This window comes from Cynocephalus volans, chromosome 2, assembly GCF_027409185.1.
Source record: "Cynocephalus volans isolate mCynVol1 chromosome 2, mCynVol1.pri, whole genome shotgun sequence".
NCBI lineage: Eukaryota > Metazoa > Chordata > Mammalia > Dermoptera > Cynocephalidae > Cynocephalus > Cynocephalus volans.
Window position 1 is genome coordinate 141,752,756 of NC_084461.1, and position 27,392 is coordinate 141,780,147.

At 36.6% G+C, this 27,392-nt stretch overlaps 1 protein-coding gene across 1 annotated transcript in view; it reads left to right on the forward strand.

Moving 5' to 3' along the window:
- TTC1 (tetratricopeptide repeat domain 1) overlaps positions 1-27,392 on the forward strand; it is a 44,002-nt gene that overhangs the window by 6,105 nt on the left and 10,505 nt on the right. The window contains exons 3-7 of the mRNA XM_063086755.1: positions 15,010-15,070; positions 16,668-16,780; positions 20,438-20,474; positions 24,601-24,749; positions 27,083-27,137. Coding sequence (XP_062942825.1) covers positions 15,010-15,070; positions 16,668-16,780; positions 20,438-20,474; positions 24,601-24,749; positions 27,083-27,137 — 415 coding nt within the window. The remainder of the gene's footprint in view (positions 1-15,009; positions 15,071-16,667; positions 16,781-20,437; positions 20,475-24,600; positions 24,750-27,082; positions 27,138-27,392) is intronic.

Below are 27,392 nucleotides of genomic sequence, written 5' to 3' on the forward strand. Positions count from 1 at the left end.
CAGATTTAGTCATTTTAATGGGCTTCCTCCCTGTCACCAATGGTTCGTACATGATATTTGTTTACAGGTACATACATATGTACACATATACATAGATCGATTTAAATAAGGGATCCGAAAGTCTGTAGTTTGGTGAACATGGACTCAGAATGCATGGTATCTGGGATTTTACAACATATTCATTAGGCTCTGAACATTGAAAGGATTATTTTCTTTAAGACTGTTTTCTCTTTAACCAGGAACCATTATCAAAGTGTCAGTTTAGAACAGAAGTTATACAAGTATTTCAGTCCTTTCCTTATCCTCTCATTTTCCCTAAATTCCACATTACTTAATCCTTTTGATTTCCATTTCTGCCACCTCATTGCATCATTTTCATAATCTTATCAATGTTGTTGTAACTGTGGGCATGTTCGCAGAGAATACTCTCTTACCTGCTTCCAGAAGGTTTTCAGTTATTTCTTCCATAGTAGCCTTGCGTATTCCTGTTAACCTCATGAGCAAACCCCATCTGATTTTGTTGTTTCCCTTTTCTTTCAAGTGATGAATCAGTAATTCCTGTGTCTATTAAGGAAGATCACTTTGTGTAGATCAGTAGTTCTCAAACTATACTGTACCTAAGAATCACAGGAAACTTATTAACCATGCAGAGCCCTGAGAAGTATCTGATACTACACAACTGTGAGGTTGCAGCCAGGCATCTGCTTTGTTAACAAGCATCCCCAGGTAATTTTGATATAGGAAGAACTGTAACCACACTTCAGGACACAGATGACTAAGCTTCCAAAGCAAGAAGTATTGATCTAACCAGTACACTGACTGCATCCAACATCCAAAGAATGGTTTGCTAGTAAATAGAATGTTTTCTTTTACCCACATCTGTGCTCAAGGTCTAAAAATGACTTTTTGGGCAGAGTTCAAGCAGTACCTAAACAGGAAATTTATTTCTGTTAAGTTTTGGGAAATAGAATTTTCTGAGTTAGAAAACAAGGAAATACTTCCAGGTTTAATTCCTCATAGATCAATCATTTTTCCTTATAAGGATAAAACTTAATGAGAGTCAGGTTCTAAGTATAGCTTAGATCCAAAGATCCTCCCCTGTGAGTTCTTAGAGGGCCTGTAACAGTGACTTTTGGAAAGAACAAGTGTGTCTGTGTGTGTGTAAAGCAAGTGATGTCTGATTTCAAAGGAAAAAAACTGAAAGCTTTTGTTTCTTTATTTATGACAAAGTATTCCCTTCAAAGTAATGTAATTGATCTCTGGGTACTGGGCTTGACTTAAAGTTTATGCCAAGATTTATTTTGTAGCAATTACTTCACAAAGCTGAAGAGGGAAGCAGAGAGCCGCTGATAGATTTATAAAATGGAAATTAACTTGCTGGTGTGAAGCTCTTGGTTTTCTCCCTGTCATTTCTTAAATATATGCTTACCACAGGATTATTTAATTAAGAGATTGTTTTTTAAATGTATTCAATGCAAGTTTTTATTATTTAATAATGATAGAAGGAATATATACTTGTAAACTCCAAGTCAAGTGTCTTTATGTTGTATTCACTGACCGAACGTGAAGAAGTATTCTAGCCAATTACTGCACTGCAGAGGATCTCCATTGGAGAGTGGTCATTTCATGATTAATAAGGGAATAGAGGAGCACTTTCTGACATTTTTGCCAGGTTACACCAAGATTTTAAATTGTAGCAGTTGAGGTTGTCTAGCTTATTTTTTTTTCATCAAAAAATAAAATAAAATTTAAGCTTTTTCTAATATGTTAAACAAGTGAATTAATCCATGTAGAGCTCTTAGCACAAAGTCTGACACATAGTAAGTAGTCTGTATTCTTAAGCTGTTTTGTATAAAGTACTGATGTAAGAACTACACATTCATCTGATACTTAAGTCGCTGCTTCTGGGTGGAAATACTGTGCTATGTATTTTTATGAGTGTTAACTCATTGAATGATGTGAGTTACACAGCCATGGAATCAGACATCTAGTGTGGGTAACCTAAGCAAATAGGATTACTATATTAGAAAATATGAATTTACAAGGTCAGATAGATTATAGCCAAGTCATGGTTATTTACTTCATAGGAAGAGTCTTCACTTAATATTATCATATCGTTTTTTATTCTAACCAGTATTATAAAATAGTTCATTTTTACAGAACTATACAGAGTGATATATAATTTTGTTTGTTTGTTTGTTTGTCTCTTTGTGACCGGCCGCACCGCGCTCAGCCAGTGAGCACACAGGCCATCCTTATATAGGATCCGAACCCGCGGCGGGAGCGCCAGCGCCGCACTCTCCCGAGTGCGCCACGGGGTCGGCCCTGATATATAATTTTTTAATCCTTGATTCCTTAATTTTATTCTTCAGAAAGGACACTTGTGATAGTTTCCATCCCCATTCTCCTTTTCAGATAAGTGAAAATTAACCCACATGTGCAACAAATTCAGGGTAATTCTGGAAACTGAGTCATTCATTCAGCAGACATTTATTAGTAGCCACAATAAATAGACAAAATTAGTTTTCTTATACAGTATGGTTTCTCCCATCAAGAAATTTATAGTCCAGCTAAGGAGACATGTAACTATGCATGTCTTATATTTTATTATATTTTTATTTTAGGTAGTTTTCATATTTTTTGAAAGTACTCTAGTTAGCATATAAGCGTGGGGAGGTTATGGGTAGAACTATCTCTGCCCTGTGTGCTGTTATATTCCCCAGCACTTTGCACAGTTCCTGCATATTAGGTGCCATAAATATATTGATTAACTGTCACTATGGAGGACAGAATTTGAAGTCTTTACTGGAGATATTGTATTTAGCCCTTGAAGGATGAAAATTATTTTCAAGGTGGAGAGTTCCATTTTAACTCTTTATTTTGAAATAATTTTAGACTTAGAGAAAAGTAGCAAGAATCCTACAGATTCCAGCTCCCAATTATCAAAACCAGGAAATAAATATTGATACAGTACTATAGACTGCAGACCTATTCAAGTTTCATCAGGTTTTCTATGAACTTCTTTTTTTCTGTTCCAGGATCCAGTATCCTGCATTGCATTTAGTTTTCATATTTTTTTAGTATCCTCCAGTCTTTCCTTGTCTTTCATGTCCTTAGAGTATTGAGTTATTATGTAGAATGTCCCTCAGTTTGGGCTTGTCTGATTTTTGTGTGTGTGATTTGACAAAAAGTCACAAATTTATAGCAAGAATATCCCAGAAATGATGTGCCATTTTCACTGCATACTATCTGGGGGTGCGTGGTGTTATGTCCTACTACTGGTGATGTTAACCTTGATAGCTTGGTTAGGATGGCACCTGCCCTCTTTCTCTACTGTAAAGTAATTGTAGTAAATTTCTCTTTGTGATTAATATCTTGGGAAGGATACTTTGAGAGTTATTTAAGTTAGGTTTTTTTCTTCCCCAACTATAGCAGTGTGCAATACAGTAAGGTTGATTTGCTGCTGTTTGTATTACATTTTTGGTTCCCCTTACCTCCTAGTTTATTTTAATTTTTTATTTCTGGATGAATGAAATAACTGGTTCTGCTAGTCAGAGTTATACAAAAAGGTATATTCAAAGAAATATCACTCCTTCATCCCTGCTACCTCATTCGTGTTCCTTCTGCCCCTTTCCCATCTACCTCTTGTAGGGAACCAGTCTCTTTAGTTTCTGGTCTGTTCTTCCTGTATTTCTTTTGCATAATAAGTGGATATGTATACGTTTTCTTATATTTTCTTCTTTTTTATGTGAAGGATAACATAGTAATGATACTTTGTTATACTTCACTTTTTTCACTTAACAGTATATCCTGGAAATAACCATGTCAGTTCATAGGGTTCTGCATTCTTTTTTCCAGCTGAATAGTACTCCATTATATGGAGGTACCATCATTTATTCAACCACTCCTATGTGTGAGCATTTAGATTATTTCTGATGTTTTGGCAATCGCAAACATTGCTGCAATGAATAACCTCATATATGTATTTTCATACTGTCGGAGATGTGTTTTTACAGTAAATTCCTAGAAATGGGATTGCCATGTCAAAAGGTAAGTGCATAAGTAATTTTTTTAGGAATTGTCCCATTCTCCTCCAGAAGCATTGTGCCAGTTTGCATACCCACTAGTAGTATATGACGGGTCCTGCTTTCCCACAGCCTCACCAATAGTCTTTGTTGTCATACCTCTACATTTTTGCCAGCCTGATAGAGAAATGGTATCTCAGTATTATTTTAATTTGCATTTATTTAATTATAGCGAGGTCAAACATTCATATATTTGAGGGCTATTTTTATATTATTTTTGGTGAATTGTCTATTCATATCTTCCTCCCATTTTTCTATGAAATTTTTACATTTTTTGTCCCTCCGTTTTTAAGAGTTTTTTTTTTTAATATATTACAGATTATAGCTCTTTGTGGTATATGTTGTACATATCTTTTCCCTGTTTGTCAGTTGTCTTTTTTTTTTTTTTTAATTGTGGTAAAATATACATAACATAAAATTTAGCATGTTAATCATTTTTAAGTGTACAACTCAGTGGCACTAAGTACATTCACATTGTTGTACATTGTATTTGTGGTTCAAGCCCTTGGTTCAGTGAGGAAGAGGTTTATTTTTAACATAGGTTTCAAGATGACTATAGTTCAGAGCTGTGGGATTCAGTAACATGCTCTGGAGTGTCATCCTCTTTTCAGATGCCCTAATTCTTGGCAGCAAGGGAATTAGAAGTGACTTTCTTTTGAGTATGAAGCATATAAGCTCTGTGCTAACCTTCTTACAGGAGTTCCTGTGCCTTACTCAGTTTCTACTTCCTACAAATAATTCTTTATTTCTACACCTGTGGAAGACCATATGGTCTTATGGTTAAAAGCATGAACTTTGAAATGTTAGATCTGTCTTAGCTCCATCATTTAACTTGGTGTAAAGTGGGATAGTAATAGTACCTATCTCATAAAATTGTTGTAAGGATTAAACCACTAGCACTTAAAAGCAATCAGAAGATATTAACTATAACTCTTAAGTCAAAATTCAAGGTGAGTGTAAACCAAAAAATACTTCAGGTTCTGGAACTTCTAAGATCTCTTAAAGGTCATTTTTATATATATATTTCCCTCAGTGTTGCAAGCATACATGAATTCCACAATTTTTTAGAAGTATGACAACCTCATTCAGTTATCCAGCTTCCTCAAGTTAATTTAGGAAAAAAAATTGAGCGTTTGGCTGGGGATGTTGGGGTGAGAGAATTTGAAAGGGGCACATGGGAAGTTTCTGATGTTCTGGCAGTGTTCTCTTTGTTACTTAATCTGAGTAGTGGTTATGTAGATGTATACTCTTCAACAATGTGTTAAACTGTACATTTGTTTCATGTATGTTTCTCCATATGTACAGTCATGCGCCATATAATGATATTTCAGTCGACAGACCACATACATGGGTACTTCAAAAGTTACTGAAGGGGGGCCAGCCCATGGCTCACTCGGGAGAGTGTGGTGCTGATAACACCAAGGCCACGGGTTCGGATCCCATATAGGGATGGCCTGTTAGTTCACCGGGTAAGTGTGGTGTTGACAACACCAAGTCAAGAGTCAAGATCCCCTTACCGGTCATCTTTTAAAAAAAAAAGTTCCTGGGCCGAGCCCGTGGTGCACTCGGTAGAGTGCGGGGCTAGGAACGTGGCGACGCTCCTGCCGTGGGTTCGGATCCTATATAGGAATGACCAGTGCACTCACTGGCTGAGTACCAGTCACGAAAACGACAAAAAAAATTTTTTTTAATTTTAAAATTTTTTAAAAAGTTCCTGAAGGGCTCGCCATTTAGCTCAATTGGCTAGAGTATGGTGTTATAACACTAAGGGTTTAGATCCCTGTACCGGCCAGCCACACACACACAAAAACTAACAACAAAAAAGTTCATGGAAAGATTCATATTTTTAATTTTATTTTTCCGCAAATTTTTTTAAGTACGATATGCAATGGTGGTCACATAAGATTATGAGGGATATACCATATAGCCTAGGTGTGTAGTAGGCGATACCATCTAAGTTTGTGTAAGTGCAGTCTATGATGTTCGCTCAGCAATGAAATCAGCTAACAACACATATTTCAGGATGCATCCCAATCGTTAAGTGATGCCTGACTGTACTAAAGTTCTGTGTTAAATTTCTGATAGTATTGAAATCTCCCACAGTTAATGTTGGATTGTCTATTTCTCCTTTGAATTCTGTCAGTTTTTCCTTTATGTATTTTATGGCTCTGCTGTTAGGCACATATATAACTGTGATAGTTTTCTAATTTGTTGGGCCTTTTGCCATTATGAAATATCCCCTTTTTAAAAAAAAATATATATATATATATATATGTTTTAAGACACATTATTTACTTTTTTATATTTTATTTACTTATTTATTTTTTGGCAGCTGGCCAGTACAGGGACCTAAACCATTGACCCTGGTGTTAAGAGAAATATCAAATATTCCCTTTTTGTCTCCACTAATATATCTTGCCTTAAAATCTATTTTGTCTGATACTACTTTAGCCACTCCTCTTCACTTAAGATTACTGTTTGCACAGCATAGCCTTTTCTATCTTTTTTCCTTCAACTTATTTGTATCTTTGAATCTAAAGTGTGTGTCTTACAGACACATAGTTGGATCTTACTTCTTTAATCTAGCCTGATAACCTCTGCCTCTTTTTTTTTTTTTTTTTCCGTGACCGGCGCTCAGCCAGGGAGTGCACCGGTCATTCTTATATAGGATCCGAACCTGCGGCGGGAGCATCGCCGCGCTGCTAGCGCAGCACGCTACCGAGTGCGCCACGGGCTCAGCCCAACCTCTGCCTCTTGATTGGAGTGTTTTGTCCATTTACATTTAATGTCCATATTGGTATGGTTGGATTTACATCAGTCATTTTGTCCTTTACAAGTCTTGTGTCTTCCTTATTCCTGTCTCTCTTTTACTGCCTTCTTTTGTATTAGATAAGTTTTTTATCATGCCATTTTAATACTTGGGATTTTATTAACTATGTTTGCTTTTTTGGTATTTTCTTAGTAGTTGCTGTAGGGATTGTATAATATGCATCTTACTACAGTTTAGTTTAATACTACTTAATTCCAAAAAAATATAGAAAGTTTGCTTTAATATAGCTCCATTTCCTCCCCTGGCTTTGTACTATCATTGCCATGTACATTATGTCAGTATATATTGTAAGCCCAACCATCTAGTGTCATCATTACTGCATTTTATAATCTTTTGTCTTTTAGAGAAATTAAGAGAAAAGAGAAAATATTAGAGTATTTTATGTATTTACCATTTCTGGTGCTCTTCATTTCTGTGGTTTTGAGTTACCATCTAATGTCTTTTTCTTTCAGCCTGAAGAGCTTTATTTAGTACAGTGTCTGTAGATGTCTTTATTTTGCCTTCATTTTGAGGTATAGTTTTGAAATTTTTTTTTTATTTCACCACTTTAAGTATGTCATTACATTGCCTTCTGGCCTCCATCGTTTTCTGATGAGAAATAAAAAATTAATAGTTTTGGGCCGGCCCGTGACTCACTCGGGAGAGTGCGGTGCTGATAACACCAAGGCCTCGGGTTCGGATCCCATATAGGGATGGCTGGTTCACTCACTGGCTGAGCGTGGTGCTGACAACACCAAGCCAAGGGTTAAGATCCCCTTACCGGTCATCTTTAAAAAAAAAAAGAAAAAAAATTAATAGTTTTGTTGTTTCCCTATACCGTTTTTCTCTTGTTGCTTTGAAATGTTTATCTTTATCTTTCAACAGTTTGGCTGTGGTAACTGTAGATGTGGTTCTCTCTATCTACTTGCAGTTCACTAAGCATCTTGGATCTTTAGATTAACATTTTTCATCAAAGTTTTGAAGATTTCACCCTTTATTTCTTCAAGTATTTGTTCTGTCCTTTTGTCTCTCCCCTTCTTCTGGGACTTATATCATATATGGTAAGAGTTGTGTTCATTTTTCTTCAATCTTTTTTCTTCTCTTCATTCTTCAGATTGGATCATTTCTGTTAATCTAACTTCAAGTTTATTTATTCTTCCTTATGCCAGTTCAGATCTGTCAAGTCCCACCATGAATTTTTCATTTCAGATATTGAACTTTTCCACTTTGTTTTTGTTTTGTTTTGTTTTTAAATAATTTGTCTTTTTATCGTGGTTCTCTATTTTTCAAATCATCATCATGCTAAGTTCATCCCGCAATGAAAAAATCCAGGACTCCTTGGAATAATGGCCAATTCCAGGTCTAGGGCGGGCAAAGTACAAAATATTGCACCTGGAATATTACACATACTTGCAGCAAAGTCCACCCTCAGGAGGACAAACCAAGGTAAAAGTCTCAGGCAGATCCTGGAAGTGGGCTAGGGAGGGTTGGGCAGGAAGTTCTGTGGAACTGCATACCTGGAGCCTGGTCTAAAATGGCCCCATAGGAGATGGGTAGGGCCAGAGGAGGGCATTGACAGGAGCCCCATTGCCCAGGTCTAAGTACTATACAGCATTCTACAACCCTTGAAATCATTTAAGCATTAAGTAACATTCCAAACTTTTTGCAATGCTTTTATTGTCTTTATAATTTTTTTTAACATAACCTATAAGGCAGAATTGAATTCCCCAATTAAAAGCAGTATATACAGTCTGCATTCAAAGAAAAATCATGTGGGGAAGGAAGCGAAAAGTAGCCCTGGGGAGGAGATATGTGCTAGACTTTGAAAACCAAGGAAAATTTGGTTTGGGGACTTGGGTGGAAGGTATGAAAGAGTTGTTCCATGGAAGGGTATTCCAAGGTGGGGGGTGTATAACAAAACAAAATGGGATGAAGAATAAACATGGTAAGTTTTGATAGACGATAATGAGGTTAGACTGTCTAGAAGAGAGGACATAGGTAGTAATGGAAGATCAGTTTGGGTAGGTTGGAATTGAAGTTTGATGTAGTGTAAAGAATAACAGATTTCTGAATCTTGACATTCTCCTCTGTAAAATGCTCACCTCTCAGAATCATCTTGAAAAGTAAATGAGCTAATGTATGTGGCAGCAGATTATAAGCAATGAAATACTATACTAGTGTAGATTGTACTGAATTTTGAATGCCAAGCTGAGAAACTTGCAGTTGTAGTAACTACTGAAATAATCTTCCATACATCTAGGGCATTGTCTGTTTGGGGTTTTCCTTGGCAGTTACCATAATGATTTGCAATGCAGGATAATGTCACTTTTTTCCTCCTGAGTTTTCATTGACGGGGAGGAGTGCTGAGTAAAGAGCCCTGTAAAATTTCTTTGGTTTCCATTTCTATGGAAATATAATTCGAGAGCAGATGTTTCCCCATGAGGCCTCTCTGGAATGTGTTAAAAAGCATCATGGAGGTGTGTGAGAGGGCTTCTACCCACATTAGAAGCTTCTCTTCATAGAACAGGACCTGGAAAGATTTGCACAGGATAGCACATAGCCGCTAATGTATGTGTGAATGCTCCTGGCACTTAGCATGCTAAGCAAGACCTATACACTATCTGTAAAATCTGTCCTTGGGTCCCAGTTACACAATATGCGTGCTATCCTTTGGAGAAAGTATATAGTCAGACAGCAGAATAAAACCCACTTTTTGTACTGGGATCAAGTTGGTCTCTTGGCACCGCTGGGAGATGGTGCAGCTTTCTCCTCAGAGTGCTATTTTTAGCTGTTTCCAAGGAGATGATATTGATAATTGCATTAATTCTCAATTTATACAATCTGTGGAGAGGGAAGCAGCAGTTCTTTTCTAGTGTTTACTGCTTAATGGGTCATTAGGTGGTGATTTATCAGCCAAAATAATAAAATGCCTTCCTTAGAATAATTGACCTCAGAATTATGTTCTAGAGCCCTTCTCTTTGCTAGTTCAACTTTTAGTCCTCCTACTTAGAAAGACATGGTGAGCTTTTCTTGGGCTGGCTGCTTAGGCTGGCCCTCATCAGTAATTATTTTCTGTGTGTATGCTGAGTCTAGGCTTTTCCCATTGGAAACTTGACGTTATAAACTTACCAAAGAATGGTTGGTCTTTTAAAATACACACACATTCTCTCTCTCTCACTCTCTTCACAAGAGCCCAATCTGAGTGATTCATCTGTCTTCATAGAATATTGATGAGTTGGCTCTGAAGAATAGATTATGGATTAGAAAATAGTTTGAGATTAGAGTTAAAGCAGGGGAAATGGAAAGTTCTTAAAGGATGGACATTAAGTGCTAATAGCTTAATGAATTACCCTTCTCTAGAGAATTTCTGTATTTTATTCATTTTACTTATTTATTATTTTGTGAGGTTTTTTTGGCAGCTGGACTGAACGGGGATCTGAACCCTTGACCTTGGAAATTTCTGTATTTTAAATAACTGTTAACTGGATTCGTTGTGGGGTTTTCTTGGCTCTCTAGCATCCAACCCCCCTTTCTATTTGGAGGAAGTCTCTTATGTTGTAATCTTGTTGCGTAGCAGTACCCCAGGCCCCATTCTCTGAAGGCGAAGGCATGTAACCTAGCATTGACCTAAGGTTGGCTTATTGGGTGCATCTACCAAAACCTTGAATCTAGATCAAGTGTAGCAAAGAAAAGAAAATGGTTAGAATTTATTTGCTACCATTGCGGCCCTGTTCTGGCCAGACTCTTTCACTAAATGACACTTAGGATTTCTGCTTCTTTTTTTTTTTTTCCTTTAAATCCAAACTCTTAACATCTTTTCTATACCAAACCCAAGATTTAAAAAAAACCTCACAAATCACAAGAGAAGTTCAGCTTGCATAGTTTACAACATATAAATAAATAGTAATATCAGTGATATCAGTTTCTGTGATTAAATATTACTCAGAATAGGAAGAAACATACTCATTCATATGCAGATGGATACTTTAACTCTACCAGTTTTTTTTAATTGACACATAAAAATTGTACTTATTTATGTGGTACAGTGAGATGTTTTGATACATATATACATTGTGTAATGATCAAATCAGAGTATTTACCTTTTCCATCATCGTAAACATTCATTGTTTCTTTGTGGTGAGAACATTCAAAATCCTCTCTTCTAGCTGTTTTGAAATATACCATACAATATTAACTGACTACTGTTCTGCACAAGAGCACACCAGAACTTGTTCCTCTTATCTAACTGTGTACCTGTTAACCAACCTCTCCCAGTTCCTGCTTCCGCCACCCTTCCTCTGCCTCTAGTAATCACTATTCTACTCTCTACTTCCATGAAATCAGTTTTTTTTTTTTTTTTAGATTCTGCATATGAGTGATATTATGCAGCAATTTGTCTTTCTGTGCTTGGCTCACTTCACTTAACATAATGTCCTCCAGGTTCATCCATATTGCTGTAAATAAAGGATTTTCATTCTTTATTATGGTTGAATGGTATTCCATTGTGTATATGTACTGCGTTTTCTTTATCCATTCATCTGTTGATGGACATGGGTTGATTTCATATCTTGGCTGTTGTGACTAGAGCTGTGATAAACATGGAGCACAGATATCTCTTTAACATACTGATTTCATTTCTTTTGGCTGTTGTATTAGTCTGCTTTTGTTGCTTACAACAAAATACTTGTAAATGGGTAATTTATAAAGAAAAATGAAATTTATTGCTTATGGTTTCTGAGGATGAGAAGTCCAAAGTCCATTTGGTGGTGGCAGTAGTGACCTGGGGGTCTCACATTGCAGGATGGTGGAAGCAGAGAGAGGAGAGAGAGCCAAAGACAGACTCTCCTCTTCTTTTAAAGCCCTCAGAATCATGCCCCTGTGACCACCCTTTTTAATCCATTTTCTACTGCAAGGTCCTTCAATCCAATCACCTCTTCAAAGCTCTACCTTTCAATTACCGTAATAGGGTTTCCCACCCTCTTAATAGTCACAGTTGGGGCTCAGTTTCTAATACATAAAACTTGGGAGACAATTTAAGCCTCAGGGAGTTTTGAGGGGACATAATTCAATCCACTTCAGCTGTATACCCAATAGTAGGATTGCTGGATAATACAGTAGTTCTGTTTTTATTTTATTTCTTTTTTAAAGATGACTGGTAGGGGGATCATAACCCTTGACTTGGTGTTGTCAGCACCACGCTCTCCCAAGTGAGCTAGCCAGCCATCCCTACATAGGGATCCAAACCCATGGCCTTGGTGTCACCAGCACCACACTCTCCCAAGTGAGCCACAGGCCGGCCCTGTTTTTATTTTTTTGAAGAACTTCATTCTGTTTTCCATAAGAGCTGTACTAATTAGCATTTCCACCAACAGTGTATAAGGTTTCCCCTTTTTCCACATACTCACCAGCATTTATTATCTTTTGTCTTTTTGATAATAGTTATTCTAACTGGGGTGAGGTGTTATCTCATTGTGGTTTTGATTTGCATCTCCCTGATGATTAGTGATGTTCAGCCTTTTTTCATATACCTGTTGGCCATTTGTATGTCTTCTTTTGAGAGATGTCTATTCAGGTCTTTTACCCATTTTGTAATCGGATTATTTGTATTTTTGACTATTGAGTTGTTTGTATTTCTTATATAGTCTGGATATTAACCCCTTGTCAGATGTATGCTTTGTGAATATTTTTTCCTATTCTATAGGTTTTCTCTTGACTGTGTTGATTTTTTAATTTGCTGTGCAGAAGCTTTTTTTGTTTTGTTTTGTTTTGGCAGCTGGCCAGTTCAAGGACGCAAACCACTGACCTTGGTGTTATCAACACCATGCTGTAACCGGCTGAGCTAACCAGCCAGCCGTAGAAGCTTTTTATTTGATGAAATCCCATGTGTCTGTTTTTGTTTTTGTTGCCTGTGCTTTTAAGTTCTTGTTCAAAAAATCCTTGCCCGGGCTGAGTGCCTCAGCCATGCCCCCCAGCACCCGCAACCAGCCCAGCAGTGACCAAGATGCCTCTGGAAGCCCCCTGGTCTCCCCTGCAGGAATGAGGGGGGTGCCACAGGCCTCCACCCTGCCCCCCCTTCCTCCTTCTCCCACCCTATTTCGTTATCCTTTCCCTTCTCCCTCTCCCCGCAAAATGCTCCACAGCATCATAGAATGTAAAAAAATAATACTAATAAATAAATAAACTTTAAAAAAATATCCTTGCCCAAGCCAATGTTATGGAGCATTATCGCCTACATTTTCTTCTGGCAGTTTTATAGTTTCAGGTTTTACATTTAAGTTTTTAATTCATTTTGAGTTGATTTTTGTATATGGTGAGAGATCGGGTCTAGTTTTATTCTTCTACATGTGGATGTCTCTGCTTCTTGACTTAACAGAGTTGCTTTGAGTTCTACCTGTTTTCTAAACCTTTTCTTTAAGCCTACCATTGATTCTGTGAACCCCCGATCTCTTTCTAATCTGTCCCCTAAAATTTTTTGCTTGAGATAGTCTTTTGTCTGCATCCCAAAACCCTAACCAATGCAATAGTGAAAATTACAATCCAGGCACCTCTCTTATGAGTAGTACTAGGTAAATACAGCCATATTCTTATGTTTTATTTCTCACCACCAACCTTTCTTTTGTTTTGTTTTTTTTTCCTGTATGTCCTTAAAATAGGATTTTCTCACATATGTTATATCTTAAAATGAATTATTATTGTATCTGCTGTATGTCTGCTGCATAGTAGATACCGTAAAAATTAAATCCAGTTTATACCTGCCTTTTAGTTTCTTTTTTTTTTTTTTTTTTGTCGTTTTTTCGTGACCGGCACTCAGCCAGTGAGTGCACCGGTCATTCCTATATAGGATCCGAACCCGCGGCGGGAGCGTCGCCGCGCTCCCAGCGTAGCACTCTACCGAGTGCGCCATGGGCTCGGCCCATGCCTTTTAGTTTCTTTATTGAGATATGGCAAGTTCTGTGTTTCATCTAGAGTGTAATAATGAGGCATTTGGGAAACATCGCGGTCTCATGAGTAGCGTATTTACAAATCTTCTCCAGAGAAATAATATTTTTACTTTGGTTCCTAATCTTAAAAGTACCAGTTGTTTGACTCCAAGCTTCTCCTGTGCATGAAATACCCTGCTAACTATATTTCCTTGCTTTGAAGTTTTTATTTAGTTAGAAGTTTCAAGAATGAAGAGAGAGATTTTTGGAAATTCTGTTTAATTTTTTTAAAGTGCTGTCACAAGGTGGCATGCAGGCAGATACTTCTGCCAGTTCAGTTTGTGCCAATCACATTGTTAAGATGTTCCAGACTCAGCACATGTCTGCTTTGCAGGATAACATTCGCTCTGCCTTTGTGTTTGATAGGTGTTTGGCCATCTGTGTGAATTTCTGAGATGTCAGAAGAAGCTAAGAAAAGAGAGACTTATTTATCTAGGTTTCTTCAGATTTCCCCGTGTTAGCCTGCTGCCTTGACCCTGCAAACATGGCTTGTCCTTGCAATGTACTCATCCAGCATACTGTATGTCTCCTTCATGACACAAACCACAGTTATAGCTAAGTAGTATTAAATTACTTATTTTACAGAAAAATAATAACCTATTTAGCTCTTATTTGCCAGTCACTATATTGGAAGCTTTTACATACATTATCACGTTAACTCATTAAACATTAGTCCATAAAACTATTAAAGATTCATTTTTTAAATGAAGAAACTAAGGCTCAGAAAGATTCTGAAACTTTTCCAAGGTTATGCAGCTAATAAGTCATAGAGCCAGAATTTGAATTTACGCTGGTATGCAAACCAGTGGGTAACCGTGTTTAGTTTCATTTTTGAGTGAATAGAAACTAAATGATACCTGAATTATCATTCCATGCAAATGATAGAAACATAGCAAGCAGAGGACATGTCAACAAAACCTAGGGTTAGTGTTTTAAATAACATGAAGAGTGCAACTGATGTTTAGCCAGATGGTCATGTGTTTTTCTGTGTCACTGTTAGAGATTTAGGTAAAACTGACCTAGTCCTCAAAAGTCAAGTTGCTGCCTATTAAATTGACTTGTGTGTAAAGAAAGGTGACCTTTTTCACTTATAATAATGCTGTGATAAATTATGTAATTTTCTGATCTTTTTCAGAAAAGAAGAGAAGAAAGCACTAGACTAAAGGAGGAGGGAAATGAACAGTTTAAGAAAGGAGGTAAGATAACCTATAGCACTGATGTCTGGTCATCTTGACTCCTCATCCTGTTTTAGAGTCTGAAGAAACACCGAAGAACATTTGGAAACAACTAGCAGACCTAAACTGCCCACAATACAGTGCTGTTTGCCAACACCTTGGAATTTTGTTATTTTAGCAGGTCCAAATCATTCTCAGCTGACGGTGACCAGCTATCATGTGTCTCTTGGCACAGAAATAATTATTCTTTTCTGTAATCCACTATCTATTAATCCAGAAATCAGGGGTAAAACTCTTCAGTTCTTGCTCTGGAAAACGCTAACCTTGAATGTGAAAAAGCTGTTTGCTGTATTACTGTAAAAGCAGGGTCCCCATTTCTCACTCGCTATGGTGCTGTGAAAATGGACCTGGCTGCGCCAGCATGGCCTAGGGAAGTACTTTGCTTGTTCCTTGGTTGTCCTTTCAGATGCCTTTTTATTTGGATGGCTTAACTAGAGCGATGTTCTTCATGTCCTTCTGCATTTTCTACATTGCTTAGGCATAAGTTGGGGTTCATTCAGTAATTTGGGAAACTATTTGATTCTATAACAGCCTTCTGTCACATATCAAAGTGTTTATGCTTTAGAAATCTAGAAGTGTTAACTAGTTTCCACTAGTTATTTTCACTTAAAAGTTTTTTTCTTATATCTTGATTTAGTAATCATTTCTTTCATTCTTATAGAACTAATGGTTCTAATTTTGGAAGCATATCTCTTTGTATGTTAGTATAGGTTGAGTATTCCTTATCTTAAATGCTTGGGACAAAAAGTTTTGGATTTTGGATTTTGGGGGTTTGGAATGTTTACAGATACCTAACCAGTTAAGCATCCCATCCCTAATTTGAAAATCTGAAATCTGAAATGCTCCAATGAGCATTTTCTTTGAGTGTCATGTTGGAACTCCAAAAGTTTTGGATTTAGGGTTTAGAATTTTCTGATTAAGGATGCTCAGTCTGTATTAAATATTTCAAACCTGAGAAAGGAATGAATAAGCACTTTTCTCCTAGTATCCTCACCATAATTCTGCACATAGTAGTGAATATATAAATTTATCACCATTTTCTCTCGATGTCTTTAGTTAAATATTGATTTTTACATTGTTTGAAAAGACATTTTATGGGTACAGGTTTTGCCAGGTTGACAGTATGAAAGCACAAAACATATACATAGAATTTTTTTTTTCGTCCCAGGCCATGGATCCCAGACTTTAGTCTCTTTCATCTGTCCAGTTCCCTAACCCCTTTTGAAAACTCTTTTCTAAATTGCAGCCAAATGAAAGCTGACCATCTAGGGCATGCTAGGATTCTTGAGCATTGAGGCCTCTCCACTGCCAATGTGTTCAGCTGTCAATTCACCAAGCACACCTTGTGAGATTGGCACAAGCAAGTACTGTTTCTTTAAAGAGAGAGGAATGGGGGAGATGAGTTTTACTGCCCAAAACTTTGTAGACTGTTATTGTTTTTTTATTTGAAACCTTTATCCTATGAATGCAGAGCTATTCATTCTGAGATCCTATAGAACACAGTAATATCAGGAATAAAATCATAATGACCACTCACTCTTTACCTTATCATCCTCAGATTATATAGAAGCTGAAAGTTCTTATAGTCAAGCCCTTCAGATGTGCCCATCTTACTTCCAAAAAGACAGGTCTATTCTGTTTTCAAATAGAGCTGCTGCAAGGATGAAACAGGTATGAATCTGCAATCTTTTCTTTTTAAGAAGCACATGGATTTGCCGTGTTTTCATAGGGTAGTTTCTCTCCAGTAACTAGCATAGGGGCTTACAGTTGCTGTCTCCCGTTTCCTGCCCATATATTTCCCTGATGTAAAGGGCACAAAGAGGATAGAAAAATATTTTGACAAACTTAAATCATATTATTATTAAAGTTCCCCATTAAAGTAGCTGAGTAAATACTTTTCATGAAAGGAAGGCTGGCAGAGTTTCCAGTAAACTGGGACAGGTTAATGAAGCAAGGAGCCAAGTAGCACATGTCCTAGAATAGCTACAGCTGCTTATTTTAGGCCTCTGGAATTCTAGATAAAGACTCAAAGGCACAGGGAAAAACTGATAAAAAAAACTTTAGACTTAAAGATGTTTATTCCTAAAATTCTGATTTTTCTGTTGAAAGTATGGACACAAGGAGAGATGTCCAACAGTTGGGATGAAAGGTGCCCTTAAATGCAAAGCAGATGTCAGGGAAAATTCAGAAGCTTTTTGCATTTCCAAAGGATTAAGAACCTATTATAGCAGGGTGAATGTAGAGTAGATGAGAGTCTAAATATGTTTGTTATACCTTATTGGTATTAATAGTTAGATTTGTTGCTGATCTGTCTGATTGCTGCTAACCTAATAAGTCTCACTGGATTGAAATGACGAGAGTTTTTTTAAAAAAACAATGCCATTTGTTTAACTATGGCTACTTACATCAAGAGTGCAAAGGGTAGGTTGTTTAACATACCTTTAAGCAACTATGAAGCTGGCTCGAGATTGTGTGAAGTGGTTTTTTATTTATTTATTTAGATCATCTATCTACGTCACCTTCTCTTCGATATGGCCTAAAACTCTCGTTCCTCTACCAAAGTCACTTTTGGTGTCCAGGTTTGTTTTTTTTTTTCCCAGAAGGTCCCAGGATAGGGAGAAGTGTGTGTCGTGAATGTTTGGACATACAGAAAGGTTTTTATTTTATTTTATTTTTAACCAGAACATGTATATTTTATTATTGGATTCCATCTTCAAGATGAAGTATTTTGGGAGTGTTTCACGTGGCATGGGAAAAGAAGTAATTTTACAGAGTATATGAACCAACATTTTGTATTAGGGAATATAAAACAATTGTTTTAAGTTTATTTAAAACAATATTAATTAAAGTATTGTACTAGTGATCAGAATTCACACCTAACAGTTTTACACTTAGCTGGAAAATTTTTATCTTTTGCATTTGCTCCTCCATCTTGCCACATTGTCAGACAGGACATTATCATTGTGCAATGGGATCAAGGATACATTCAGTGTCAGAGAAAATGCTCCATACCCAGTTGGCTCATGGGATTTGGGATTCTTTCCACAATTGCCCAACTTACTGATATTTCTAGGTTTGCTAGCATAATAGACTAGTTCTTGAATTAGGAAAATGCGTGGTCTTGCTAGTCTTTTGTGTATCACATCTGAGGAGAACTCAAAAGAGTATTGCTCTGTGACTGTTTCCTATGCAAAGGATAGTTTGTTAGTGGAGTTTTCTGCTTGTTATTTTAAGATGTGTTCTTACTACTTCAAGAAGACTCTAAAATTAGAGACTTGAAAACTTCCAGGATTAGTACCCTGACACAATTTAAGGCGCATATTCTGAATTTTTTAATGAAATGATGGTTTAATTACTTTAAAGAAATTAAGAATTTCTAAAAGGTGGGTTTGCAGGCTCAGCATCCCTGACTGAATGCCCCTGGCCAAACTTCACATTTCATGTCTGGAAACAGGAAAAGCAATCTGGAGTTAGAGCAGAGTTTCAGCTCTAGGTCTAGCTAGCTACAGAAGAACAGACAAAGCCCTAAAAGAATAGGCTTTAGATTTTTAAACTACTGTTCTTACATATTATGTACATTATTTATTATATACATGTGATAGATATCTATGTATAAAAATTATGAAAGGATGGTAATTAAGTTCTGATTTTTTTCCACACACCCTACTGTAGAGACTACAACACCTGGGTCCCTGAGGTGTTAGATTATAATCCTCAAAGAAAGGATTCTGCAGTAAAATACCATAATTCCTTGATTTGAAGAGACCAATTAATGATAAGAATCACTGCAACTTAATAATAGTTTCTACGGGCACAAAGAATACCACTACAACAGTTGCACACATAAATTGTAAAGATTTTCTATTCCAGAAACTTTATGAAATTGTGTCTCTTTGATTTATGGAAATGTAATAAGTTGAAGAAATACTGACTTACACGAAGTTATACAGATTTACTGCAGGATTTCTTAGTGCTCTTAATATGTGAATTAGTATGATGAATAATGGAAGAAATAGAATATAGTTAGTGTTTCCCAGATGACCTTGGAACCTTTTTGTTTTATTATGGTAAAATACACATAACATAAAATTGATCATTTTAACCACTTAAAAGTATATAATTCAGTGGCATTAAATACATTCACAATGCGATCATCACCTCCGTCTAGTTCCAGAACTTTTCCATCACCCTAAAAGGATAACATCACACTCATTATACAAGCCCCATTCTGGAACTGCTTTTGATTGAATCCTGAAACACAATTTAATAAACATTGCTCTAAAATTTTGTTCAAATTATTTAGTATTTGCTACAGTAGGCATTATAAGAGTATTGAATATTTATTTGAACATTTCTGTAATATTGCACAAAACTTCTAATATAGGAAAAACACATTTTAGAGCTGGAAGACATCTTATGTAGCATTCAGTCCAGCCTTCTTATATTTTATTTTATTTTATTTTTTATTTATTTATTTATTTTTAAAGATGACCGGTAAGGGGATCTCAACCCTTGGCTTGGTGTTGTCAGCACCATGCTCAGCCAGTGAGCAAACCAGCCATCCCTATATAGGATCCGAACCCGTGGCCCTGGTGTTATCAGCACCGCACTCTACTGAGTGAGCCATGGGCCGGCCTGCCTTCTTATATTTTAGATGAGGAACTAAGCCCTAGAGAAGGAAAGCAGCATGGCCAGTATTAAACAGAAGGTTAGTGTAAGAGCTGGGACCAGAATCTAGTTCTTTTGACATCCAGTGTTCTTTCCACTATGCCATGCTCCTAGATTCAGCAAGTTAAATTGGTTAGATATTTTACTTGGTGAATTGTTATATATTTTTGTTTTGTCAGTGGATAATTAAAGCTTATTACTGAAACTCCATGACAAGCCACACTGTGTGTCTATAGGTGGACCATCTGAATACTTTCTGGAAGATACCACTTTGGGTGTGGTAGTATAACAACTAGCCAAAAAGGATGGTATTTAATTTCATTATTCATGTATTAGTTATTTGCCCTGTTTATTGATCAGAAAGATTTCTCATTGTCAGCGTTCTAATGTAAAGTGTCTTCCAAATGTAATAGGTCAATTAAACAATTAAGAAAGAAGCTATTTGAATAATTTGTTACCAGGAGGCTTTCCAGGCCATAGCCATGCTCATGTTAATTGTGAATTTTATCTTCAAAGTAATGTGCATATTTTCTTGTGATTTCTTTGAAAAACATTCTGTATCTCCATAAGCAGTTATTAATGACCAGATCATGTCATTGAACCTTTGAGCCATTAAGATAAAACTAGGATGACACATATTAATGTTGTATTTCCTTTTAGGACAAGAAAGAGATGGCCATCAGTGACTGCAGCAAAGGTACAACTTTTTTGTGTGTTACTACATGTTAACGTACAAGAGCATTACCTTAGCTAGACAAACAGATACAGGGGCTTTTAATCAGATGTACACCTGCACACGTGTTCCCTTTTTCTAGGGCCTTTATAGAAGAAGCTTTATGGTTCAGTATTTTCAGATACTGTGTAGTAGTCATCTTAGAGTAAGCATGCTCTTGTATGGATAGTTCAGTCTGTTTCTCTTATATTAGGAAACGTGAAGAAAAAGTCAAAGCTACCTTGGCAACAGAATTCATGGAACAGAATCTACTTATTGTAGTTTCCAAATTACTTTCATTTGAGATTCAAACTAAAGATGTTAGCTGATATTAGGGCATTTGGATCTGTGTGTTTGGGGATGGGAGGCAGCTGGGGTGAGGGACTGTTTCTGTTAGTGAATTGGTGGTCTCTTGAGATGTAATAATTCCTCCAAACCTACTTCCTGGCATTTTAATTACCCTTTCAGGTTCTATACAATAAAGCAAGCCTTTGCTATGTAATATCTGAATTCCATTAAGGCCTTTTCATCCCACCAACTTTTATAGAGATATGCCCAGACATAGGATCACTATTTTTTTTTTTTTTCCAAAAATTTCCTGATAGGCTAACAGTTATCTTGCCTTTCTAACCAACCTGATGTGGAGAGCACACATAATCACTCTTCCTTGCATCATGTTAGTCTCATGAGTTTTTCTAGCTAAATACTATTTTTGTATTTTGTATTTTTTAGTTTTCCTTCTTTGGATAATATTTTCTGAGAGAATCATAGAGTTGGAAAGAACCTTATATGTTACCTAGTTTACTTCTCACATTAAGCATAAATTCTTTCTTCTATTTTTTTTCCTTTAATTAATTTGGCACCCTCTCTACTGGCTTTCTTTACTTTATACTTAGTATTCTTTATCTGAATGAAACTGTTACTACGTTAAAATCTAGCAGACCACTCCAGTTTATCATCATCTTGGACTGGAACTTCCTGAATGTACTCTTTTGTTTGGAAGAAGGTATTTAACTTATTTCCTCTGTGTGAGATGTGTAGGTTTGAAGAGCTTAAATTAGGAAGAAGCAGCTGATTTTCAAATGTCCTTTCTTTTTTGTTTATATTTTTATTTTATTTTTATTTTTTTTAACTGTATGTTATCTATAACAGACCTCCTTTCTCTGTAACCAAATGGGGAGAAAATGCCTTGTAAGCTTGATTAGCTGGGTATACCCTAGGAAACAGTTCATTTCCAGCTGTAACCCTAAGTGTAGGAGCCTTGCCAAGAACATGAGGGGAAAGGAAGGAAAGTATTTTCCAGATTTGGTTTTGGATTTGCTTAAACTAATATTCATGTGCCTAGACTCAGTCATTATGGACATATGCATGTACCCATTGGCAAAGTACATTGGTGATAATATAGATTATTTGTATTAAGACACCCCCCCACACAAACACATACACACACACACTCACTCACTCCGTCTCACCCCTCTCTCGGTTCATGAACCTTGGCAAAGAACTTAACAGCTTGTTTCTGAGGTCATACTGGAGCTCCTTACTGCTAGTCATATGAAACTGTTTAATGCTGGTCACCTTAGGGTTTTCAACTTTGTCATAAATAAAGTTTTAAATTCACTCCCTTTATGTGGATTGAGAAGGAAAATCACATTAGAGTGATAGGTTGATTTTAGAGGTTTTTATAAAGTAATCATGGGGAAAGTTCATTCTCTTCAGTACATATTTGCGTAATCAGAAGCTACCCACTAATTGGGAAGGTTGTGGTATCTAGCCTAAAACGTAAATTAGGAGATTCAGTTTTTTAAAAGATGTAGTAGAGGTTATTGGAGGGTTTTTCCTGTGGATATTGTGACATCGTAACTGGGAATATTATAAAAAGTTGTGATGCACTGAACTAAGAGGAGGCTAGCAGACTTTTCCTGTGGTCTGAGGTCTTATATCCCATTACAAAGTTGACATTTCTTCTTGAATGGCTGGTGGGCATCTTAGATTTAAGGCACCCAGTCCCCATACACAACACAACTTGAAATTAGTTTTTTCCATTCTAATAAATGACGTTACCATCCATTCACTTGCTTAAACTAAAGCCTTTGGAGTCATCCCTGATTGTTCTCTTTCATTCATTCCACATGTCTAATTAATTAGCAAATCTATGGGCTCAAATGCAAAGACATACTTAATCTGGTCCCCTCTTTCCATCTCCACCCTTACCAGCCTAGACCAAGCCAACATCTCTTGTCTGGACCACTGCAGTGGCCTCCCAACTGACCTTGATGCTTTCACTCTTGCCACTGCCACCCCCCCACCACCACCCCCTGTAACCCCCAGCCACCCCGGCCAAAGCAATCCTTTAAAAATGTAAGTCAGATTATGTCTTAAGCTTGCTTGAAATCCTTCCAAAGGTATACTTAGGAAACAGTCCAAACTCCTTTCCCCAGCAAAGAAGGCCCTCCATGATTTTGTCCTTGCTTGTATCTTTAATCTCATCTCTTCTCCAGCCCCCAACCTAGTCACTAACATGCCAAGGTTATTCTTGCTTTAGAGACTACTCTTGTTATTCCCTCTTCCTGGTACAGTATTTAGCCTATCAAATGGTGCCTCCCACAAATACTCCCTCTTCATTTTCTCTGACTACTTTCTGAAGTTACTTCATTTCCCTGTTCAATTACATTTACAGTGCCTTGTTTTATTTTTCATTATCGCACCATGACTATCTGAAATTGTTTACCTGTATGCTGCCACTTGCCCACTACAATAGCATAAAACTTCATGAGAACAAGGACCTTGTCTGTGTTGTTTACCACTATAGCCCAGAGATATACTACATTAGAAACATATATTAGGTACTAAATAAATGTTTACTGAAAGCTTGAATGAATAAAAATTAAGGGTATATTAGGTGAAGAGAAAAAAGTTCTAGAGCCAGGATATTGCTTCCTAATAGAAAAAGAAACAACTCGGAAGAGAATAGGAGAAATGCAGTGTGCTTGAACCAAAGCACAGCAGAGGATGATTAGAAGGTCTGTTGTAGCTGGATAACAGAAATAATAGTATGCACCAATGACCTAATGCTTCTAGAGCAGTAGTGTGAAGGACCAGTGAGAGTTTAACTAGAAATGTAACCTTGGTAGTTGAGGCCTAGAAAAAAGAGAATGATAGAGTCTGCCACCAGACTATCTTCACTCAACTCTTTAATTTATACCTTCAAATTCTCTCTTTTTCATCATGCACTTGAGCTGTGTATTCTGGCTTGTTGTGGACTAGGTAAAGAACAAGTAGGCAAAAACCAAGAATTGGGGTATAGACCAGGGTTCCACAAGCTATAGCCACAAGCCAAATCTAGCCTTCCACCTGTTTTTGTACAGCCTGCAAGCTTAGAATGGTTTTTACATTTTAAAGTGGTTGGAAATCAAAAGAAAAATATATTTCGTGATATGTGAAAATGTGAAACTCAGATTTCAGTGTCTATAAATAAAGTTTTATTAGAACACAGCCACCCTTATTTGTTTACATATTATCTATGCCTGTTTTCATGCAACAGCAGCATATTTAAGAAGTTGTGACAGAGATGGTGTGTCTGGCCCACAAAGCCTAAGATCTTTACTATTTGCCCTCTACAGAAAAAGTTTGCTGACCTCAGGTATAGCCTTTGACAAATGACTTCCTTTCACACCCTTGACAAATTACTTCCTTTCATACCCTTGGCGGCTAGTTGATGAAGGAATTTCATACAGCCAAAGATATATAGGTCCTTTTTCTTTGTGGTAACAATTATTTCTTCTCAAGTGACATAAAGTTCCATTTGTTTAGCTCCTGTTTTTTATCCGTCAAAAACCTTGTAGTTTAGTCCCTCCGTGTTTGTTTCTAAGTTTTTAATGGATTTATTTCAAATTATAGCAGAAATGATTTTCTATTTATACTTATCTATATTCATATAAGAGGGCAAATTACTAATTTTTGTATTATGTATCCATCAATTTTCTCAAATTCACCTCTTATTATTAGTACTTTTAAAACTAAAATATATATATATATATATATAGCAGAATAAAGAAATGTTTACATACTCCTTTCAACAAAAAACCAATTATTTCTTCTCTTTTTACAGCAATTCAGTTAAACCCCACCTATATTAGGGCAATATTGAGGAGAGCAGAGTTGTACGAGAAAACGGACAAGCTAGATGAAGCCCTGGAAGACTATAAATCTATATTAGAAAAGGATCCATCAGTACATCAAGCAAGAGAAGCTTGTATGGTAAAGACCTAAATTTTTAAAAATATTTTTTCTTCTATTCCTTGTGTTGCTACTGAGTGAGTCTTAAATAATCCTTTGGTACACAACTAAATTCTGTTTGTATGCTTTTGAGGAACTTATCAAAATAAGTGGGAGATAGATCTTTGAAGTGGTGGCCACAAACCCACTGTGACCGTGTACCATTCTAAAGGTGGCATATGTAAACCTTTAATTTTAGGGTTGACAATAGCTATATTTCATTGTTGGACTAGGGAAATTCTATCCATTGAATCCAAAGTGATTCTTAATATTATAGGTGATAAACTAATTTCTATCCATCGTTTTCCTTATTTAGTCACCAAGTTTCCAGTCTTTTGTCATATGCCCAGCACATTTCCAATTGAATATATCCTAAACTGACCTTCTTATCTTTCTTAAGATGGCTGTTATTCTTGTCATTGGTACTACAAATCCTTCTGCTTTTAAACCTCATAATTATTTTTATCCCAGTTGTAATTTAACTAAATGTTATTGATTTCCTCTCTTTAAAAAATAACTCCAGATTTGCGCTTTCACCATCACCATCACTCTTTGATTATCATTAATTCATAGAGCAGCATTTTCTCTACAGCAGGGGCTACAGAGTTGGATGTGTACAAGTCACTGCCTAAAAATAATGGATATTCGAGTAAGTTTGAGAAACACAGGCTTTCACAAGTTAAACAGGTTTCTTCATGCCAGACTTCTCAGAGAGCCATTAGGATGGGGATGTCTATCATAAATCCCTAGTATGCAGAAGAGATTGCAGACCAACAGGCAGGCAAAGGAAGGCTACAGACATGTTTTATTAAGTCAGACTTTTTTTTCAAATTGAGGGCCACCTGCTAACATTTAAAAATCGGAAGATTTTACTGTATAAAAATCTAGGTCTGACTCCTCTTGAAAATTGGAAGATGTGGTCCTTCTTGAACTCCTGCATGTTGGCATTCAGCTAGAGCTCTCTAGTTCTACCATTGACCTCACCATTGCCCTCCACCAACTCCTGTTCTTACTTACCCTTCCTCTCTGACTCCTGAAGGCTTTTGAATCCCTTCTGTGTAGGATTTCCCACTTATTTCATGGGACTGTTTTTCCACAGAGCAAACCTGAGAATGTTGACTGGTCTCCCTATATTAATATCGGAGGTGATTTTTTCTTTTCACACATGAGGTGAATTCCTTCAATAAAAACATAACTTTTATTTATCTAGAAATTAAGTAGTGGGAGACAGGTTGGTTTGGATAATTAAAATAAGTAAGCAATTTGAAACTAATTTTAATCTAACTTAATCAGACTTCTTAACCTATCTGTAAATGTTGGTAGGATTAACTTAAATTTGATGTGAGGAAAGGGAATAGAGTTCATAAAATCTTGGGTATATTCTTGGTTGCCTTGATCCTTGTTAAATTAGTTTTAAGTCTTCTGTGAAAGGAAGCCCTTTACGGTAGTTGTTATATGCAGAAAGAATTTGTCACTTTGAATTTTAAAAAATGAGTTATTACTGGATTCCCAGAGTACTTGGGGCCAATTACAAAGCTAAAAGTGGCCATGAAAGACTACTCTAGATCACTGGTTTTCTACTGGGTCAATTTTGGTTCCGAAGGACATTGGCAATGTCTGGAGACATTTTGATTGTCATGACTGAGAGGGTACTATTGGTATCTAGAGGGTAGAGGCGAGAGATGCTGCCAAACATCCTGCAATGCACAGGACAGCCCCCACAACAAAGAATGATCCAGTCCAAAATGTCAGGGTTGAGAAACCCTGAGCTAAATGATCATCTAAGAACATCCAAGATTGATCTACCCTTTCTCAAATTAGATTGTGTAAAGAAGAGGTTTCAAGTTAAAAAATATATATGAACAGTTGGTCGGTCAACTCACTTGGTTAGGGCATGGTGCTGATAACACCAAGGTTAAGGGTTCAGATCCCTGTACAAGCCAGCTGCCAAAAAATAAAAGAAAAAGAAAAGAAAATACAAATGAGCAAAAAAAACCTTTAAATATAAACATCACCCATAATTCTACCACCTGAATGTACCACTGAAAACATCTGGTATGTATCAGACATTTTTTTCTGTGTGTATTTATTCTCTACATTTGTATTAAGGTCCTGCATTGGTCTAAGCTCTCTATTAAGAACTGGGAATACAGCAGCTCACTCACAAACCTAAACCCTTGTTTTTTCCTTTAAGGGGATCATATATTTATACTTAAGCCAATCCTCTTGTCACATTAGGTTTTTAATGTTTCTCAAATTCAAAATAAAGGCAAAGGATTTTTCACCAACCATTGTTTCTTCTCTTTTTCCCCCAGAGATTACCTAAGCAAATTGAAGAACGTAATGAAAAGCTAAAAGAAGAAATGTTGGGTACGTTTGTTTCCCTTACTTTCTCTTGACTATAAACAGCTAGGAAGCTAGGGTGGGGGACATCGTTATTTTTATTCAATAGAGAGAAACATAACAGTTAGAAATAGCTTTGGGACACTTTCTTGGCTATCAGCAATGATACCATGGGGCTTGTGACTTATTAATTGATTGATTTTGGTGCCTGGCACCACACTCTAACCAAGTAATCTAACTGGCCAGCTCATGGCTTGTGACTTCTTAGCTGTTTTTGACCCC